The sequence below is a fragment of the Chinchilla lanigera genome, unplaced genomic scaffold (genome assembly GCF_000276665.1).
Source record: "Chinchilla lanigera isolate Chin_1 unplaced genomic scaffold, ChiLan1.0 scaffold00034, whole genome shotgun sequence".
Taxonomy (NCBI): domain Eukaryota; kingdom Metazoa; phylum Chordata; class Mammalia; order Rodentia; family Chinchillidae; genus Chinchilla; species Chinchilla lanigera.
In genome coordinates this window covers 19716618-19737520 of record NW_004955435.1, presented here as the reverse complement: position 1 = coordinate 19737520, position 20903 = coordinate 19716618, and the positions used below count along the sequence as shown (strand labels likewise).

At 47.6% G+C, this 20903-nt stretch overlaps 1 protein-coding gene across 1 annotated transcript in view; it reads left to right on the top strand.

The window, feature by feature from the left end:
- The window catches only part of Igsf3 (immunoglobulin superfamily, member 3), a gene marked incomplete at its 5' end in the record, with an annotated part of 92114 nt that overhangs the window by 58545 nt on the left and 12666 nt on the right, over positions 1-20903 (top strand). The window contains 4 exon segments of the mRNA XM_005389042.2: positions 649-1038; positions 2458-2517; positions 4910-5311; positions 8439-8843. Coding sequence (XP_005389099.1) covers positions 649-1038; positions 2458-2517; positions 4910-5311; positions 8439-8843 — 1257 coding nt within the window.

The window sequence follows — 20903 nt, the reverse complement described above, 5'->3', positions numbered from 1 at the left end:
TCCCACTCCACCCAGCCACTAATAGGTAGGAGGAGACCAGTGAAAAGACACTGCTTTTTATTTTGCCAAGTAATGTTATCAGGGTTTGTCTTATTTGTCTCTTACTTCCAGTATTCACATGGGGGTAGAGAGAGAATTTCAGTATTTTCATTTTTGGGTATTAATTATTAAGATTGGGGTCAGCAACTAGGTCACCGTCACTATGTCTCGTAGAGCTCTATGGGCCAAAGTTCTATAATACGTGCTGAAAGTACTTGTAATCGTGCTGCTTCCGTGGAGTACTAACTAGGTGTATATGTGAAGGTAGAGCTTTGCAATCTGCCATTAAAAAGATAGTAGGAGTTCCTCCTGGGTTTAGGGGACTCATCAAGGACAACATAAGCTTTGAACAGAGCCCTGTTTGCTTTAATGAGGGTAGCACGGTCCTTAGACCAACTCAGCCTAGCAAGGATATTGTGACGTTCAGTGATTTCTCTGGGCTGCAGATAACCTGTGTCGGAGTTGGGGTTTCTCTCAGGATAAATGCTGTGCTGCCCCCTGTAGTTAACATGTTAAAGAAAGGCAAGAGTAGTAGGAATTTGCTGATGCCATTTGGTTAGCTGCAGCCCACTTTCGCCGAGACTGTTTTCATTTTGTTTATTTTCTCAGACAAAGAGTTCACGGTCCGGCTGGAAACAGACAAGCGGCTGCACACGGTGGGCGAGCCAGTGGAGTTCAGATGCATCTTGGAGGCGCAGAACATTCCTGACCGTTACTTTGCTGTCTCCTGGGCCTTCAACAGCTCCCTCATTGCCAGCATGGGGCCTAACGCTGTGCCAATTCTCAACAACGAATTTGCCCACCGGGAAGCCAGGGGACAACTTAAAGTGTCCAAAGAGAGCGACAGTGTCTTTGTGCTGAAAATCTACCACCTCCGCCAGGAAGATAGTGGGAAGTACAACTGTCGTGTGACTGAAAGAGAGAAAACTGTCACTGGGGAGTTCATCGACAAGGAAAGCAAGCGTCCTAAGAACATCCCCATCATTGTCCTCCCCCTCAGTAAGTAAAGAGACGTGTTACCTGCTTGTCCTTCCTTGGTCCCCGAGTCAGTAGCTGGTGTCACTAGAAGAAGTAGGGGGAGTGAGGCAAGCCACGAACTCGGGGTTAAAGCTGGGAGGGAGAGCACTGCTGAGCCTCTTGGCCTTCTCCAGCCCTCCTGCCCGTACTCAGCAGCATGTCAGGTACCCAGAGCATTGGGAGTGTCTCTGGCTGGGGCTAGGTGCTGGCAGACGCAATTGTGAGCAGCTGAGTGTAAACACCAGCGTGCCAGCTTGGTTTGGAAAAAGACCAAGCCCAGAATGCTGGTTGTTCCTATGTGGGAATTAGAAGAAGTAGTTGGAGGCTTGTCTTGAAATCTCTCTTAAGGAGAGCTGGTCTTGTTTGTGAGGATTCTAAATCATAAAATACATTATGAAGAGGGATTTGGTGTCTGGGTTTTTGCAGGAAGAAAGGTGGGCATTTCCCTGATTCTTTTCTCTATTGAAATTGCATTATTAAAAGCAATGGCTTGTAGAGTGTTTACCTAGCATGCTCAAAACCCTAGGTTCCCTTCCAAGCACTGGAAAAAAAAAGTAGTGGGTGGGCTGTGCTGTTTTCCTGGAGCATGCCTTTGAAAGCTTAGGCGGTCTCCGATACTGCTCAGGTGGGGCCTGCTTCCTGGTAAGCTGATGTTATCTGCGTGGGGAGCACCCTTGCTGGGGACTCCAGAGACGACCAGTGTTTGTGCATGTTGCGTTTAAATACCCATAGTGTTACAGTATTCCTATTAATCTCCTTTCTGTCATAGTTCTGTTTTTAGTGAAAAGATAATACAAATTAACAATGCTTTAATTTTAAACAAGGTGGTAAAGTTGTAAAACTAACCTGTAACCTTTTCTCAGATGCTCAGACTGTTCTTTCTCTCAGCCGTGTAATGATTTCCTTTACATTTTCATTTACATTTTTACATATTTAAAATATTTCTCTTCAAGTATGAAAGTCAAAAATAATGACAAGGGACTTTGCCACTCTTTCTTTTCCTATCAACAGGATTAGTTTCTTTCATGCTTTCTTTTAAAAAAAAAAACAAACCTATACACACCCCTAATTACCTTGAAATTCTATGTCTTAGCCTCCCCACCTCACCCGCAATGCCTAGCATGGTGCTTTGCATAGAGTAGGTGCTTGCTGAATATTTATATAATCAAAATTGTTGAGTCGAATGCCCAGCCTCTTTACTATTTTCCTGCTAGTCTGTGCTTGCCTTAACCACGGACTCTCTACTTTAAGATCTGTGACTAATTCCTCATTGTTTTGTAAGGATGGAGTGAAGGGCAGCCATGCCGATTACTCCCTGTATCTTTTGTACTAAAAGATTTCCCCCAAATCCCTTCCAAGAACCTGTTTGATGATCTGTGGCCTGCTATATTGCTTTTCCAGCAGATAACTGGGTAGTTAAAGTCCCCCAGCACCACCAGATCCTGTCCCAAGGCCACTTGGGTAAGTCTACCAAAGAGCGACAACAATCACATCGGGAATGGTGATCATACCTTGGATTTTAATGGTGCCTTTTCTCCGAAGAGCCCAAAATGCTTCTGCATAAATTATTTCCTTCTCTGCTCCCACCTCTCAAATCCCTATAGAGGCCAATGTTATATCCATCCTATGAATAAAGTCAGAGCACCACTCAAGGAAGGGACTGAGCCTGTTGTTGTTACAGTTAGTCCTTGAGCTTGCATTGCATTAGACACATTTGCTTCTAACTCCAAATCCACTGCTGTGTGCTTAGCTTCTGCTACACCGTCAGCCTCTTGATTGGAAATTTTCGTTTGTGAACATGCACTGAGATTCTCATTAGTTCTGTCCTAGTTTTCACTTAATCCAGAGTTTTAACTTGTCGGCTGCCTTTTTACAGGCCTGGGAACCCGTGTACATAGTTATAATATGCAGTGCAGCGCTGGTCTGTGACTGTCTGTGCCTCTCCTGCCAGAGTAGCTCTTCTTCTAACTATGGGGTTTTTCCAGGCTTTCTCCAAAGAGCAGCCCCTAGAATAACAAGTCAGTACTTCCATAAGAGTCTATCAGGTGACCAGAAGGGTGGAAATGATGTCCTGAAGGTCATTATTCTGCATAAAACAAGCAAAAGAGTGTTACCCCTTCGGGCTGAAGTCACCCTTTAACCCCTCAGTGTGAATTGATAGCAGTAGACTGTTTACCCTAAAGAGGAATATTATTATTACTAATGATTATGAAAAACAAGTACCTCATCTAATTCTCTCAATGTTATGATCCTAAGAGGTGGGCACTATCAGTACCTGCATTTCGCACAGGAGAAATTGGAGCTTGGATAGGTAAATAGGAACCTCAGTACCACAGAGTTAGGAGGTAGTAACCTGAGCTCCAAATCCATGCTCTTAACCTCTGATGCTCTAGTTGGGGCTCTGCAGGAGCCTCATCCCCAGGAATCGCTTCAGTAAGACTCCTGGAGAAAGTTGCTCTCCTGGAAGACTGCTATTCCCACCTTGTACAGACCTTATTTTTTACATGAAACAAGCATATCCCAAATGAGTAAAAGCCGTATTCACCATAACTAGAGTTAAATGCTGAGGCTCTTCTAGTATTCACCATAACTAGAGTTAAATGCTGAGGCTCAGTGCTCTTCTTTGTTTCTGCCTGTGGGGGAAATAAAGGGAAGAAAACCTTGATTCATGTGTATGTGTGTGTTTGCTTCAGTAATCAGGTGTGCTTTCTAATTTGGTATTTGATTTCATTGATTGGTTTAAAATTATTGTTATGTATTTTATGTCCAGGAAAGTGGAGCCAAATTAGTTATGGTACTGATCTTTGTGTTCTTTAATACTCAGTGTCCTTTTGAACTCAATATAAGTAATTATGCAAAATAATATATGCATAATTAAGATAGATTCAGATATACATGCAGTTTATAAAAACAAAAGGTTATTGGAGATAGTAAAATTAATCATGACCATGTTGACTACTTTCTGAAATCTTGCTATGTGTTAGGTAATCTCTATACATTGTCTTATTTCCTTTGAAAAATTCCACAGTTCAAAAATAGCATTCTACCTATGTTACAGAAAAGGAGATGGAGGAGTATAAACAGTTCAGTTGAGTGAGATCAGCTACTGAGGTTAGTAGCAAAGGGTAGACTGAGTGGAGGAGGGAGTGGGGTCCTTACTCCAAACTTTGATTCGCAGAATGTTTCAAGGTGGAGAGCAGAGAAATCTCAGGGCTGAGTGAGGACAGACAGGAGAATAGATGATGATGAGCCACTGGCTTTGGTTTATTCTATGTTTATGAAAGTATGAAAACTCATCCCTCACACACTGTGAGAAACCAAGCCATCTGTGTGTCATTATGATCCACACGCAAGCACACAGTCTTCCAAATACTTCCTGGCATCTTTTGTCTTTTTAACGTCCCCCTGAAGGACTCAAAGGATACATTATCGATGTTCAGCTTTTACTAAACTGCTGTAGTACTGAATCGGGGGAAGACTGAGGTGAAGTAGGATCTGGGTGTTACTCATTTTGGTGACACTCCAAGTTGAAAGCTTGAACTAGATAGGCTACTCCATAAATTGTTTTATGTCCTAAGCATCATGTCATTTCTTAGGTTCTGGCTCAGTCTCAGAACCTCATTATCCCAGTCCTCTACGTGCAGTAAAGAGCATCCTAGGTTTCAGATCTAGAATTATGGGGAACAGTGCCTACCACCAGCCAGATCTTGCAACACAAAATGTTAGAGTACTTTTTGTCCTCTGAGCTCACTGTCCATGAATATGGAATATACCTTCTGTTTGCACACATCTGTGGGCAGGGCACCATGGAGACTATGACGCCCCCCAACGTGGCACTCTCTCCTCTCCTCAGAGAGCAGCATCTCCGTGGAAGTAGCCAGCAATGCCAGCGTCATCCTCGAGGGTGAGGACCTGCGCTTCTCCTGCAGTGTCCGCACAGCAGGCAGGCTGCAGGGCCGCTTCTCTGTCATCTGGCAGCTTGTGGACAGGCAGAACCGCCGCAGCAATATCATGTGGCTAGACCGCGATGGCACTGTGCAGCCGGGCTCATCTTACTGGGAGCGCAGCAGCTTTGGAGGCATCCAGATGGAGCAGGTGCAGCCCAACTCCTTCAGCCTGGGCATCTTCAACAGCAGGAAGGAGGACGAGGGCCAGTATGAATGTCATGTGACCGAATGGGTGCGGGCAGTGGATGGTGAGTGGCAGATCGTGGGGGAACGCCGAGCCAGCACTTTCGTCTCCATCACAGCTCTTGGTAAGTAAGAGGTGGGACTGCTCTAAAGGCTGCTCCTGTATTGAACAGCTCACATTGACTTTTATCAGAGTTCTGGTAGGATACCGTGGCACCTTCTAAAGACTGTCATAGAAGAGACTCTCTAGGGTTGTATGGGCAGGGTGAAGAAATCAACAGTGGGTGGTAGAGCACCCAGAACTAATAACTTTGGGAGCTGTTACCATTTCTAGGGCTGAGATTCAAGCTGGATTAGGGCCACCACCCAGCAGGAACAAGGCTACTGTTAAAACTGCTTGGAAGCGAGAGAGCAGAACAGCCAAGTTCTACAGCACCTCCCTCCTGGCCTCCTTGGCCTCCCTGGTCTCCTGCCCACAGCCCAAACCTCCTGAAAGATAGGAAATCAATCCCCTTGCCACTTACTTAGCGTTGGTGTGTTTCTGGCTGAGTCTAAGTACTTGAGTTTATTTGTTCTACTGAAGCTTTACCAAGCCAAGTTTCATTTGACAGGAAACTAGAAAGAATAACTCATTTGCCCAAGATTACAGATTTTAAATGACTAACCCACAGTCTGAGCCCAGGAAACCAGCATTACATCTTAATGTTTTTCAAGGCCTGTGCTTTTATCTGCTCCTCTGTAGGCCCCCTACTTAAGAAATCCATTTCCTTATTAGCATGAAATAAAAAGATACCTTGAGATTTGCTAAAACTAAAAAATATTAGATTTGCTTCTCACGGGGTAGTTAAAAAGGCTTGTGTCAAGTTTTATCTGCCAGATGCAATCAGTATATTAAATTTTAAAAGACCAGTCTGCTACTTTGCTAAGCAGATAACTTGTCATGTCAAGTCTTCTGTTTATCAGGAGGCTGACATCAGTTATCCTCAGCAACATGACATCCCACTCTCGGGGACCGTACCACCCTTTCTCCCAGGTAGAGCTGTGGTACTGTCAGAATGTCCAGTAAAGACAGCAGCCCCCGATGGCTTCGTCTGGGACCAAGTGCTCCACTTTCCCACCCCTCCGAGGTGAGGATTGCATTTGCTCCTTAGAAGCTTAATCCAGAACGAATTTGTTCTTTACAATAATCATGGCTCACATTGTGTCCCTAGCAACTTCCTCTGGCGAGTGCTGCTCCCGATGACTGCAGTCTCTGTGCCCGTGGCGGGCACTAGAGGGGAAAGCGCCGAGGGCCCAGTGTTGCCAGCACTGGCGGTTAGCAGAGTCTGAGGCACGGTGACAGTGGGTCAGAGCCATCTCTGTAGAAGTACTTTTGCCATATGTCATCCTCAGAGCATTTTTATACTTACCATGTCTCGCAGTCCCCACAGCCAACTGTCCTGAGGAGGGCTGTGGTGGGACCCTGGGGCCAGCTCTGCCCCCCTGTTCCTCCCCCAGGACACCTCTGGCTATAGTTAGGGTGGCCCAAAGTGGCAAGCCGGGGGAGAGGCGGAGAGTGCTGGGCTCAGGTTGTCTCTTCCATCCTAAGTGAGCAGCACAAGTTTTCCTGTCAGTGCAGTTGGGCACGGTGTCCGCTCAGGAGGAAGGTGACAAGCGGCATGGCTAAGGTAGCAGGTGGAGCGTCTTCCATAGGCTGCTGTGCCTGTGCGTGTGAACCGGGTCAGATACTTCGCGCACTGTCGTCCGTGGCGAGGACACGGGCCTCGTCAGGTCAGGGGTCCCCGGTGTAGAGAAGCTGTCTCCCCTTGAGGTGTGAGGCAGGAATGTCCTGCGCCGGCCCTGTCCCCAAGGTCCTGGTCTGCCCCTCTTTTGGGGTAACACGTGCCACCTAAAGGTCCCTAAATGACTACGTAATGTTTAAGGATGGACCTCTGAGCCTTCAACATTGTTTTAAGGGTGTTCGTTATGAAATCCAGATTGAAAAGCCTGAGTTTCCAGCACATTTGCCTGACAGCCTCCCGTGGAGAGGAAGAAGGTTCACTGTGTGCCCTGCCTTTCAGCTGTAAAGTTTGCTTTCCTGTGTGTCCATTTTGTTTCTTAAGCAAACATATTTTTAAAAAATGTGTGTCAGATACTATTCCAAGCATTTCGCAGATATGTATTTAATCTTCACAAAGACCCATTTTCCAGATGGGGAAGCAGCAGAAGGAAGTTAGGTCACTTGTTTAACGTCACACAGCTGGGCGGTGTCACAGGCAGACCGCTGAGTGCAGCAGCTGAGCCCTTAGCTGCTGTGCTGCACCTCCCCTGGGGAGAGCAACAGCGAAAGGCCCCGGGGCCAGGGGCGTGCAGCTTTGTAGCCTGACCCTGCGACTTACTAGCTCCTCAGCACGGGACGGTTTATTTCACTCCTCTGTGCCCTGTGCTAAGGAACGGTAAATCTTCTTACCCCACACAGTCGTTTGATTCAGTGAGATGCGGTGAGAGCAGAGTTGGCCCCACGCCTGGCACATACACAGTGCTCAATGAATTCTGGCTGCGACTGGTTTTATGATTTTGTTCAGTGTCCTAATAGAGAATAGTATTTCCAGATTGAAGGAACCCAAGGCTTTGTACGGAGGAGTGAGTGTGTGAGGATTTAGTGATGCTGCCCATTCCATAAGGAATACTGAGTATTCCTTACCACCCACTGAGGCCGCAGAACCCGGAATTATGGACCATTTTCCCCCACCTCAGCGGAGGTCATCTCCTGCTGCAGATCAGTCCCTCCTGCTACGGGTCCCTTACTGCCTGTCTGCCCTGGATTCTGTGGGGGAAGTGAGGAGGGGATGGAAGCCTCCTGCATCTGCTTCCTTCTGTGGCATCCAGACACCAGAAAGCAGGGAAAGGGGCCAGGCTGGTGGCTGTATCCTGGCTTTAGGGCCTTTTTCTCCTGTTTTTGCATGGAATCTCTGGTTTTCTAGACATGGCCCTGGCTACATGTAATCAGCCCCTGAAAGGCCATGGTGTCTGATTCTAGAGGGGGATCTAATGCAGATCCACATGAGGGTCTCACAGGGAGAACTGTCGAGGCCTCCTCCTGTAGGTTTTGGAGACTAAGGAACATGAGCACCAGTATGAAAAGGAAGCTCAAAAGAGCCTTTGGGCCACCACTGTGTACTCTGGCTTTGCCAGTAGCCCTCTTGCTGATGTCGCACTGCCCCAAGAAAGGCAGATGTCCCCTCTGGTTGAATCTCTCTGCTCTCTGTGCAGAAACGGGCTTTGCGGTCACAGCCATCTCCCGGACACCAGGGGTGACCTACAGCGACTCCTTTGACTTGCAGTGCATCATCAAGCCCCACTACCCGGCCCGGGTCCCTGTGTCAGTGACGTGGCGCTTCCAGCCAGTGAGCACTGTCGAGTTCCATGATCTGGTGACCTTCACACGGGATGGAGGGGTCCAGTGGGGGGACAGGTCCTCCTCCTTCCGAACCCGGACTGCTATCGAGAAGGCCGAGTCCAGCAACAATGTCCGCCTGAGCATTAGCCGGGCCAGCGACACAGAGGCAGGCAAGTACCAGTGTGTGGCAGAGCTGTGGCGGAGGAACTACAACAACACCTGGACACGGCTGGCAGAGAGGACCTCGAACCTGCTGGAGATTCGAGTGCTGCAGCCAGGTGGGTGCCGCTGGTGTGAGCGTCTCACTGTTGTAGGACCTGTGGGGGGCTGGTGCTTCCATGACACGGGGCGACGCAGACACATGCTGACGTGACACATTGAGACACCTGTGGGTACGGGCTTACATGGCATTAGGCGACATGTGGAGGGAAAGGGATGCGTGTAGCAAGCCGTATTCTACCCTGCACTTTGAGAAATTTCCATTCAGTAGGAGGTGGTATGAATCGTACGTCAACGTTTGTATTCCCTTCCGCTGATGACCAGTTATTAATGTCTTACCATGCTTGTTTTTTCCTTTTATATTTTTGTTGTTGGTTTTGGACCATTAGAGACCATGTTGTGGACATTAGGACAACCCCCTAAACACTCCACTGCATAACTCTCAAGAGCAGGATATTGTTCTACCCACCCACAGCACCACACTCATACTCTGAGAGGTCAGCATGAGTATAGCCCCATTACCTGCATTTCCCTAATGGGCCCAGCAATGTCCCTAGTAGCTTTTTTTTTGTCTTTTTGAGACAGGGTCTCACTGTGCAGTTCAGGCTGGCCTTGAGCTTACTTTGTAGCCCAAGCTGGCCTCAAACTCGCAACGATCCTCCTGCCTCAGCCTCCAAAGTGCTGGGATTACAGGCGTGCGCCACGGTGTACGGCACTTTAGTAGCTTTTTTTTCTTTAACCCCAACCAAGATTCTACCAGGGATCATACAATACATTTAGTTGTTCTGTCTCTTTAGGTTCATTAATATAGAATAGTTCCCTAGCCTGTGTGTGTGTGTGTGTGTGTGTGTGTGTGTGTGTGTGTGTCTGTGCATGTTAAGATATTGACGTTTATGACATGTACTAGCCAATTCCTTTGTGGGAAGTTCTGTCCATACTTAAACCTCCTCCTAATCATTTCAATAATTGTGTGAAAGCAGTATCACTTTCTCACGTTTATAGACAAGGACATTCCCCAGGAAAAGGGAAGATGAGAGACCCTTACTGAGCACCTGCTTTGTGCTCAGCGCTTGGGCTGAGTGATTGTATTAGAGTTTCACAGCCCCAGGAAGGAAGCAGTGATGAAGGCGGAAGCTCGTTAGCAGCAGGCGCAGGATTTGACCCTTGTGGTCTTTGTCCTCCCTACACTGTCTCCTTGACTCAGGGCCCTGTCTGTATGGGCTGAATTTGAGTTCCTCTCTTCTGTGTGTGTGGACATAAAGGGGAGCTATTTTGGGGAGGCTTCCTGCACACTCCATTGGGTGCTTCTGCTGACGTGCAGCTCAGTATGCAGTTCTCCAGGTTTTCCCCTGAACATGTCCTTGTACCTGTTGTGCTAGAAGCTGCTGGAAGCAAAGCCTGGCTGTAGGCTCCTGCGTCCCTCCTGTTGCCCAGCCCGTGTGTGGGATAGAACAGGTGCCCCCACAGGGAGTAGTGAATGTCGGACTTTGCAAAGTTTTTTCTGACTTTCTGACCTACTCACTTTGCAAAGATGGTTTGAACCCCTATGCCAAAAGGATTTTGATTTTGCCTACTACCAGTTTTGATTAATTTCTATGGTCCACTAGCTGATTTTATAGTTGGCCACAAGGTTGTTTTCAGCAGTGTAAGGTTAAATAATAGTAATGTCTGAGTTTATGCTTCCTGTTTTCTGACCCCTTGAAAGAGGCCTGTTCTTTAGCAGTTTTGAACCAAATTCTATAAATGATGACCCTATTCTTGGCTAATTAGAGCCTGACCTGGGCCAATATGATGCTAGGAGTAGCAGCTGTTTTTAAGAAGGTTTGCAGGTTAATGGAGGGTTAAGCAGAGACCCCATTTGATGTGAGCCCTTGCTGCGGAAGATGCCGAAGCCTCTAGTTGCCTACCTTATTAAGCAGAACATTGAGATCATGACTGTGCCTTTTGTTGTCTCCTCTGTCACTCAAGCGTGATATTCTGCGCAGCACTGGCTGTCACGTGGTTCTGCAGTAGTTGAAGTTAGAGGAGATGCTGACCTCAAGACTTTGTTTGTCATTGCCTCTTTGAATAAAGTATTACTTGCTTATTTCTTATATTACTTGGAATCTGAGACTGGAGCACCTAAGGGGCAAATATGGAATAATTCATCGAAGACTGTCATTATTTGGATTCTGATGAATTTAAATAGTACTAAAGGCTGAATAGGAAAGAAACTTATGAAGTATCTCTTGGGTGTCAGGTTTTGTGCCGTGTACTTGTGTTCTCTTTAAATTCCTCCAGTAGTCTGAATGTGGATGTCTCTGTCCCGATTTTGCTATGAGGAAGCCAAGTCCCACGGTAGCCAGGACCCTTGGCAAAGGCCAACTCGCTCACTAGTTAAGTGGCAGAACTGAGATTTGAACTGAATGTGGGGCCAAGGTCTGTCTGACTTCCACACATCTGTATTTTCTCTTATACTGTATTTTTGCCTCCTAGCAGAAAAAAACTAGCTGGAGAGTTAGGAGGCCCTGGATTCAGTCTGTCTTGATGGTCTGTGTGTTGTGCTGGTTTCTGCTTATGTTTTCGCTGTAAAATGAGAGTGACCATGGTTGGCATAGAGGACTTCGGAGCATCATCGGGCTCGGACTGTGACGAGCCTCTGCTTAAAGGGACATAGTAATGCACTCTTCTGGTCCTCTGCAGGCTGGAAAGAGCAGAGGTAGGCGCTTGAGACTGCATGGGACTCCCAGAGCGCCTGAGGCCCCAGGGAGCAGGCATCCCCTTTAGTATTACTGTCTTTCCTTTATTAAATATTGATGGGCCTAGCACTTAATATTTTCCAAAGAGCTTCAGGTTCATTTCTCCCCTTTTCCTAAACACATTGGTGAGTACTAGTGCTTTCATTTTAGAAAAATAGAAACAGAAAAATGCATGAGGGCTGGAGACAGTCTTTTGGACATTTAGTGTGTGTTCTCACCAAATCTTTGCCGCGACCCCAGGAGAAAGGTGTTTTTTCTAATATCTAGATCTAATGTGCCCCCTAAAGTCTCACGTAGGGGAGGTGACTGGATCATGGGGGTGCCCTGCTCGTCAGCAGGTTCATCACTGACTGGGCGTGGTCCCTGGGGCCGTAGGAGGCTGCATCTCCCTCCCTGGCGTTTCCTTTCACGCTGTGCTCCTGCCTCCTGTGGGCTGAGCAGTGTTTTTCCACCATGCCTGTCTGCCCTGGAGCCAACCAACCATGGACTAAGTTCTCTGACAACTGTGTGCCGAAGTAAAATTTTCCTCCTTTTGGTTGTGGGTACCAGGTATTTTGTTGCAGCCATGGGAAATCTGGCTAATACTGAAGGTAGTGCGTTTCCATCTGATAAATCAAGTGTCAGAAGCTCAGAGGTTCTAATTTGCCCAAGTCAGAGCAACAGTTAGTAAGGAGGCTGGAATTTGAACCTAGCTATACCTTATTTAAGAACCGTTGTGGGGCTGGGGCTGTCGCTCAGTGGTAGAGCACTTGCTTAGCATATGCGCGACCCTATATTCCATCTCCAGTACTATATTCACATGCAAAAAATGTTGGGTTAAGGAGACTTTGACCTTTTTTGAGGCCTTATAATCAGAAAGTATTCCTTCTGCATTCCGCTAGTGGGTCTTTTACATAGGAGGTTTCCCCTGTCAGTCACTGGTGTGACGGAGTCTTAGTACTGTCTGGACTAGCAGTAATTGTGATAGCAACATCAGTGATACCTGATAATTACTCAGCATTTTTTATGTGGCCATCACCACCCTGAACGTTCTATGTTTAATAATTTAATTGATTCTTTCTTACCAATTCCATGCAGCGTCTGAGAGGGTACTGCCCCACCTAATTTACAGATCAGGACGCTGCCCTGAGGGTAAATGCCCAATGCCCTGTAACAACTGGCAAAGCCAGGTTTCAGTCTGACTCCAGAGACTAAGTTCTTAATTTCATTATAGTATGTACTTTCTAAACATACTACCATATTCTTGTTTAATTTTTTCCTCAGGAATCTTTTGGTACCATGCATGTGTGTGCATGTGTATGTGTGTGTACATGTCCACTGGGGATTGCATGAAGGGTTTGGTGCATGCCAGGCACATGCTCTACCACTGAGCTACACCGTAGCACGATGTATGTTTTTATAAGTCCTCCTCCTTCTGGTTTACCACCCGGATTTCCTGGTCTGGAAACTTTGTAGAAGTTGGGTTACAAAGTTCCTCAAGGTACAGGTTGCTAAGGGCATAAAGGTTTAATTTGTGCCTCACTGAACTTCTTCGTTTCTTCTAACTTCTGCCACAAGGTGGCTCTAAGAGTTGGGGCTACCAGGACCTCCGGCAGTGCCAGTCTCGTCCACTGTCTCTGCTCTTCCCCTCAAAATATGGATTCTTAAAAATGACCCCTGTCACCTGTTTAAAGACTATTTTGTCAAATGAAACCCAGGACTAGTCTGTTTATCATCAGCTCCACTGAAATGTCCTTTCTCACAGTAATGTCTTTTCTCTCAGCAGGGTTCTCTGGGGTCTGTGTGGTCGCTGCCCTGGCTGGTCCCTGCCAGAGCCACCTGCTGATCCTAACCACATCATAAGAACTTAATTCCTTAGAATCCCTGGTTAGACAGCCCGGTCGACTTGCTGTAGATCTGTTGTTGACATTCCATATGCATGCTTCCTCTTCTCGTGCACATCCCCAAGGACATCTCCAGGGAATGAATGCCCTCCCTGCTTTTTTGTCATTGATTTAGCCTTGTCTTACTCCCACTGATGGCACAGTACGACCCCAGGAGACATTCGGGCAAGACTTTTAGCCGGTTCAACATACTCTGTACTTAATCAGTTTTTCCTCTTTTGATTGTGAAGCGTCACCTTGTTTCCTTCTGATTTTCCTTAGCTCCAAAACCACCTTCCAATTATACATTACTAAATACAAACATAATAAGGGAAATGTCAACACTCATTTTCCAAATGCTTATGGCCATATCTTGGACTGGCTATTAAGTATTGCACATTAAAATTGACAAAGCAATAAACAAGCTTCCAGGAGGACAGCCTCCGGTGGTGGAAAGCTGACTGTCAGTGGGTATATTCTGCTGGGATTGTACTGATGGGTAGTCAGGATGAATATTTAATACCCTCTGGATGTTGCCAAATTCGTTTTCTTCTATTTCTTATTGCTGACCTGGCACATTGGTTCAGCTGAGGGCTTTCTCTTTCACTTACACGAGTCCAGTGCATGCAAACACTGGCTCTCCTTGTCACAGTGCACTAGGTGGCTGGCTGCCCCATCCTTCAGAGTGTAGTGGCCCCTGCTTTCTTCCGGGGTAGCGGGAGGTCCTCCTTCCATCCCACGCGGCTTCTGCCTATTGTCTGTACAGAGTGAATAAGAGCACAGGAGCCCTAAGAGGACGCCCGAGACCTCTTCCCATGCCTCAAGCCTTGTTCTTGCCATGACCTTTGTTATTGGTGTCAACCAGAGAGGGGCGCTGCTCTGTTTGCACACAGGAAAGGCAGGGTCGGGTGTGTCACATGTCCCCTAATTAGGAGTTTCCACATTCAAGTCCTTGCTCTTTTCACCTTCTCAACCCTTCTGCATCTCTCTCTGCATGTTTGAGCATCTCCTCTGCGCCGGGTACCTGCTGGGTGCTGAGGCTGCAGGGATGGGTGTGGTATAGTTGCTGCTTTGTGAACTACCTGGAAGAGGTGGCAGACTGGGAAAGAGGTGTGCAGTAAGGTTTGCAGATGTGGTAGCAAGTCAGCACAAAGCACGGGCACACAGATGCACAGGGCATTGCCAGGCATGGTGACTAACACACGGCCAGACCGGGGGTGGGGGTGGGGGGGAATACCACATAACTGGCTGTGCACCCTTAGGTGGGCAACTCTGCCAAGTTGGGGGGATAATACCTATTTCATAGGACACTTGAGGACCAAACAGTTAATATTTGCAAAGCGCTTAGAATAGTGCTGAGTAGTTGGGCATAGTGATGTCCACCTGTATATAATCCCAGTACTCTGGGGTGTTGAGAAAGGAAGGTTGAAAGTTCATGCCCAACCTGAGCAACTTAGAGAGCTCCTATTTTAAATTTAAACAAAACTAAACAAAAAAGGAGTAGAGGGGGCTGGGGATATAGCTCATTGCGAAGACACTAGATTGAGTACCTAGTGCCACACACACACAAAAAAATGGAACTAAGCATGTAGAAAGAAAGAACTGTAGGGAAGTTCGTTAAATGAATAACCAGAACCCAAACAGAAGATCAGAACTTTAGATCATAAAGGTCCCTCTGTTGTTTTTTTTAATAACAATTTGTACTATTCCCTTTCCTGCCCTGAAATGAAATTCATAGGCGATACAACTTTCTTAATCATACAGTCTTTAAAAATTATTATATTGTCTGATTGATATATGAAGGAGGAATTGTTTTTTAAATAGTTGAAACTAAAATAGTATGTTTCAGGGCTGAAGCTAAAGCTCAGTGATAGAGCACTTGCCTAGCGTGTGAGAGGCCCCCAGCACCACAGACGGAGAAAAAGTGCAATTTCAAATACTGTAATGTGCTTTAGTGTGTAAGTGCTCAGGGAAGGTGATGGTGGGAGGAGGCGCACTAAGAGTCAGTGCTCACGGCTGCCAAAGCTGGTCCTTAATGCTGTGAATGCTGCTCTTAAATGCAGGTTGCTGGAGACCCACCCTGCAAGCAGCACTGCTGGGAGCTAGGGTCTGATGCGCCTTGCACCTCCGAAGGAAACCAGGAAAATCCTCTCTTGTTTAACCTGCCATATACTAAAACCATGTCCAAAAAAGTTGTGCTTCTAGTAAAAGTATGTTCTAGATTCAAGAGAGATTTTCCCACCATGTGAATGTCATTTGAAAGTCACATAGGTCACAAGGCATTCTGTAGTTTTTCCAGATAGTTTTTCATCTGTTGTTGGCTTTGATCCATTAAATGCACCCCTCTGCAAAGCACCCCAAGATCTGCCTCCAGATTAAATATCCATCCTTCCCCAAATCACCCCAAGATCTGCCTCCAGATTTCTGTAATGCCTGCGGGCACCCTGTTGAGAACTGCTGTGGTGAGCTATGGAGTGGAGAACTGTCAGCAAGCTCCATACTTGAAAGTGAGGTGTTCCAGCTGGTGAGGTGGCACACGGCTGTAATCCCAGCACACCGGAGGCTGAGGCAGGATAATCAGCTTGAGTTTGAGGCTAGCCTGGGCTGTATAATGAGTTCAAGGTCAACTTGAACTACAGAGTGAGACCTTTTCTTAAAAAGCAAAAAATTTAAAAATGAAATGAAATAAAGTCATGCGCTCCAGTTTGCCTCTCAGGAAGATGGCCCTAGCTGTGGCCAAGGCTGGAATCCAGGAGCCTCACATGCAGCCCAGTCATGACCATCAGAGAAGAGATTGTGAGAGGTTCAGATAGCTCACGGCTGTGCAGAGAGAGAAGAGCAGGGAACCCTGTAGAGCTAAGGACGGAGATGTCCTAAGGTGTAGTAATTGCAGGAAAGGGAGGTGCTTTAGCTGCCTGCATCCCTGAAAATGAGGGGGTGTCCCCAGCCATCCTTCCTTCCTTCTGCTCCAGTCCCTGGGTTGACTTGCTTCCCTGCTCTGCCTCCTCCGTCCCTGACATTGCTGTCAGGCGTCTGTTACTAAGAACAGTGTTTTCCTCGCCCTTTCCACACCCTCACTGTCCAGCTCTGCTCACCTGCTGCCCTCTGCCTTCTGCTCCCACCACTGCACAGAAACTGTCGTCTCCGGACTTCCTGTGACCACCTCACCTCCACCGCTGTGGCTTCTCAAACTTCAAGGTCAGAATTGCTTGGAGGACTTGAGAACCTGTAGGTCGCTAGGCCCAAACCCTGGAGATTTTTACCCAGTATGTTCCCCAGTGTCTTGGTTACTTTTCTCTTGTTGCTGAGACAAAATACCCAACACCCAAAATGAAGGAAGGAAAGGTTTATTTGGCTCATAGTTTGTGGAGGTTTCAGTCCATACTTGGCTGGCTCCGAGGCAGAAGATAGCAAAGCAACAAGAGCAAGGGGGAATGGCAGCCGAACGGCAAAGCAGCCAGAGCAAAAGGGAGGAATGGCGGCAAGCAGCTTCTTTCCCTGCCTTACATCGTAAACAGGCTACCCCCACCTGAGGGGCATGTAGCTCTCACATACTCTCCATGCCGTCCTCTTCCACAGGCTCAGGATGTATACAAAGTAAGCACTCTGGCTTCCTGCTAAGTCACTTAGCCAAACCTCTAGACTCCCCAAGTTGACACAATGTATCAACCATAACACCCAGGAACCTGTGCTGCAGACCCACGTGTAGCACCCTGAGAGCCACAGGTGGGCCAGGTCAAGCATAAACTCAGGATCCCTCCAGTCTGGCTAAGCTCAGCTCTCTAACTTCATCTAGCAGACCTGCTAGCTTGCTCATTCCTGAGTGCGGAGGAGTTGTCACCCTGGCTCTTTCTGTCTGGGTGCCCTCCCACTTTTCCTTCTCTGCCTGCTCATTTTTTCCTTAGAACCTAACTCAGAGGTCATAGCTTTTTGAAATACCCCTCCCTTCTATTGTAGTAAAAACTGATTGTAGTTCTTCCGTGATTCATTTATTAAGTTGTTTAGCTGTTACTGGGTCAGAGTCCTTGCCCTTTAGATCCCTAGAATTTTTGCAGGAAGACATTTAAAAAATTATCTTCAATGGAAATCAGCAGCTACTGGAGTTTAAGGGACTCCTTTATTGATGGAATAAATGTGTTTTGCGTGAGAAGAGCACACACAAAGTGGGACTGGGAGGGTGGCAGGTTGGCTGCTAAAGCATTCACTGTTTTTTGCTGCTGAGTTCCTGCATCCTCCTGTCTTCCCCTTCAGATCACCCTGTCCTGGCTTCTAGCACCAAGCCACCCCTGTACTGCCCAACACAGCTCTAAGCAGTGATCTGAAGCCTAGGAAAGAAACTGCCCTGCTGCAGAAAGAAAGGGCGATTCCTGCAAGTGATGGGAGTGGCCTGAGCAGGCAGTGCTGGTGCGCAGTGAGGGCACTGCCTGCTGGCTTCTCTGACCATTCTTTGTGCCTCTTGCTGGATTCTTTCTTCCTCCTGCTGATTCACTGTCAGGGATTAACCAGGCTTCAGTTCTGAGCATCTTTACTTTCACCTCTGCATTTATTACCTAAGCTCATACATTGATGCAGCAAAGTCCAGGGTTTCTCAAGCTTTAAGACCCATCTGAGTCACCTGGGGTCTTGTTAAAGTGCAGATTCTGACTTAGTGGAGCTAAGAGCCTGCATTTCCTACATACAGCTGATTCCCTGTTGCTGATCTATGGCAGCACCTTTAGAAGTACCATAGCCACTTACGTGTGACAGCTCCGCGTCTTGGACTTGGAACTTGGGCCCAGGCACAGAAACCAAAACAGAATGAGAACAGCTAGAGTTTACTCAGTGTTTATTATACAGCAGGCTCTGTGGTAATCTACCTATACACTATTGCTTTTAATCTGCAGAACAGGTCTAATGAGCTGGATACTGCTGTTACTGCTATTATTGCATTCATTTTGCAAATAGAGACACCTTTGGTCCTTGAGCTGGCTGTGCTCACCGACTGTACAGTGAGGTGAGTGCTCAGACTGCACCGCCCAGGGCAGTCTTGTGGCAGGGCACGTGAGTGCTTCCTAATTGGCCACCGCACCTCAGGTCTCCCTGGCTGAGGGAACTGTCCTCCCTGCCCTTGCGATGCAGGAGGAAATGCAGAGTAGGATAACGGTTGACCTCTTGCCCACCTGTCAGGCATGCACCAAATTTTAAAAGTGCCTCTTTTTCAAGCTTCTCAACACTTCACAATATTTTGACATGGGAAGGGGAAAAAAATGGAAATGCTTTGAAACATTTCTCTTCCTTGAATTCTCATTCTCAGACCCTGTGACTGAACTGAAGTTGAGTCATAGGATTCCAGTTTAACATATGCAGTTACTATAGCAATTGAGGTTTCCTTAGCAACAGTTGCAAAAATAATCTGGCCCCAATTAATAATACATTTTAGCGCTCTTTCTACTCTATACTGAGCAACCCAGTTTTTTTGGCCAAGAACCAGATAATTCAGGTGGTGTCATTTGCACTGATAGAGATATCATTTGCATGCGGTGAATTGGATTGGAAAGGGATGAAAAGGGAGCGGTGGTTTCAAGTGTGATAGGAATCCACTCAGAAAAGTTGACTGCCAAGCTAATGCGAGTCCAGTTGCCCGGGTTTGGGAGCTTCATGGCGAACCCTGCCCTGGCTTCCAGCATGCCCTGGAGGAGTTTCTGCCTTTGAAAAGGGGAGGAAGGGGTGGGGCTTGTTAACAAAAAAGATGATAGCAGAGGGGTTAGGATTTCTCTTCGTTGGGTGCTTGGCGTGTTCTCCCTGGTTTGAGAAGGCCTGTTAGTGTGTGAGGTGGGCGATTCTTCATGAAGAGAAGGTCTGACTTCACACTGGGAGCTGTGTCCTCACATGGTCTTTGGTAATGGCTCGACACATGAGCCTCCCAAAGCTCACAGCCATTCTGATTGGTTGTGCAGTACCTGGGGGATGGCGAGGCAGTCTATGGGTTTCAAGTTTGGATTTCTTGACATTTGGGATTCAACCTTGGGTGTTGTCTTTGCATGCGCAGAGCTGGCCGGCCAGGGACTCAGGGATGTGAGCAGACAGCTCAGTCCTTCCTGGGTCTGGATGCAGTTTCTATTCCCGCGGCTAATCTGGGCTTTAAGAAACCAGAGATTGCTCAGCAGGGTGCTGGAGGCCAGCCAGGGCAAACCCGCCCGCCCTCCTGCTAGGCAGGCCCGCTGCAGGACGCCCAGATTGCTCACCCTGTGTGGGGTCTGTACCTTGCCCTGGGTTTTTCTCTCAGCTGGCAAGTGGCCAAAGCTTGTAAAGAGAAGAGTAGGGGTGGAATGATGTTTTCACTCTCAGTGTCCTGTGAGAAACTTACAATTATTTATTTTTCCTTTTTCCTTCATTTTTAGAAGTGAGGAGGAGGGTAGATAGGGGAAACAGAGCCAAGAGTAATAATGATAGAGTGGGTAGGATCTCAGATTACCTGAATACAGTGTATTTCTTTTGGACCTTGGCTTCTTGCCACCTTAAAGGGAACACTGTCAGTAATTAGCAGCTAGGGTGTCACCCTGGAGTCCGCACTCCTGCTGTTTGGGAACAGGGTGGTGAAGGAAGGGAGCCCGAGAGGTTCTGCTCCGTCACGTAGTTCATCGCTATCCCCTCAGCCTCCCTCTGGGCCTGAAGTTCAGCCTCCGCCTCTTCTAACGCCTGCTGCCATATTTTCCAGCCCTCTCTCACGGGCTCGCCCACTCACATGTTCTTCAGCAAATGCTGAGGAAGCCCTGTCCAAAGCCTAGGCTCTGGGAGTGTGGCGGTGAGGACGTCCACTCAGTAAGCTCCGTGGGGCAGCCCTAGCACTTAGCAGCCTGCGGGAACCAGGGTGGGTCCTCAGAGATACTGGCTGATTGAGTGGAATATGCTTGGTCTTGGTCTTCAGGACCTCACAGTGTAGGGAAGAAGGGAGATGTGAGGAAAAACGGCTGCAGTCCTGTGAGGGTGCTGAGGAAGCGCATCTCATCCTGGGGGCAGGGAGGAGGAGGGGTGAGGAGACAGGGAAGGGTCAGGATGGGGCGGGGGCAGAGGAGACGGGCAGAGAGGATGCGGGGGCAGAGGCCAAGCACGGGGGAACTGCCTCTGGGCCAGTTGTGGGAGGTGAGTGAGGACAGTTGGGCAGGGGTCAGGCCCTAAAGAGCCTTTTTTGTTTGTTTTTGTTTTTTTGAGACAGGGTCTCACCATGTAGTTGAGTGGTCTCAAACTCACTACATAGCCCAAACTGTTTCTCCTGCCTCAGCTTCCCAAGTGCTGGGATCACAGGCGTGCACCACCAGGCCCAGTCTCGAGGGCCTTTTTGCTGGGAAAAGGATTTTTTTCCTTTAGAACCTATAGGTAGTTGGGAGCTGTTACACGTTTTATGCAGGAACAGGATATGGGCAGGGAGAGCTGGCAGGGCGCAGGACACAACAGGTAGGGCCTAATCCTGGGTGTGGCAAGGAAGAAGTGGCTGGAAGAGGATCCTTACACCAAACCTTGTTTTGGAGGAAGCCCATTC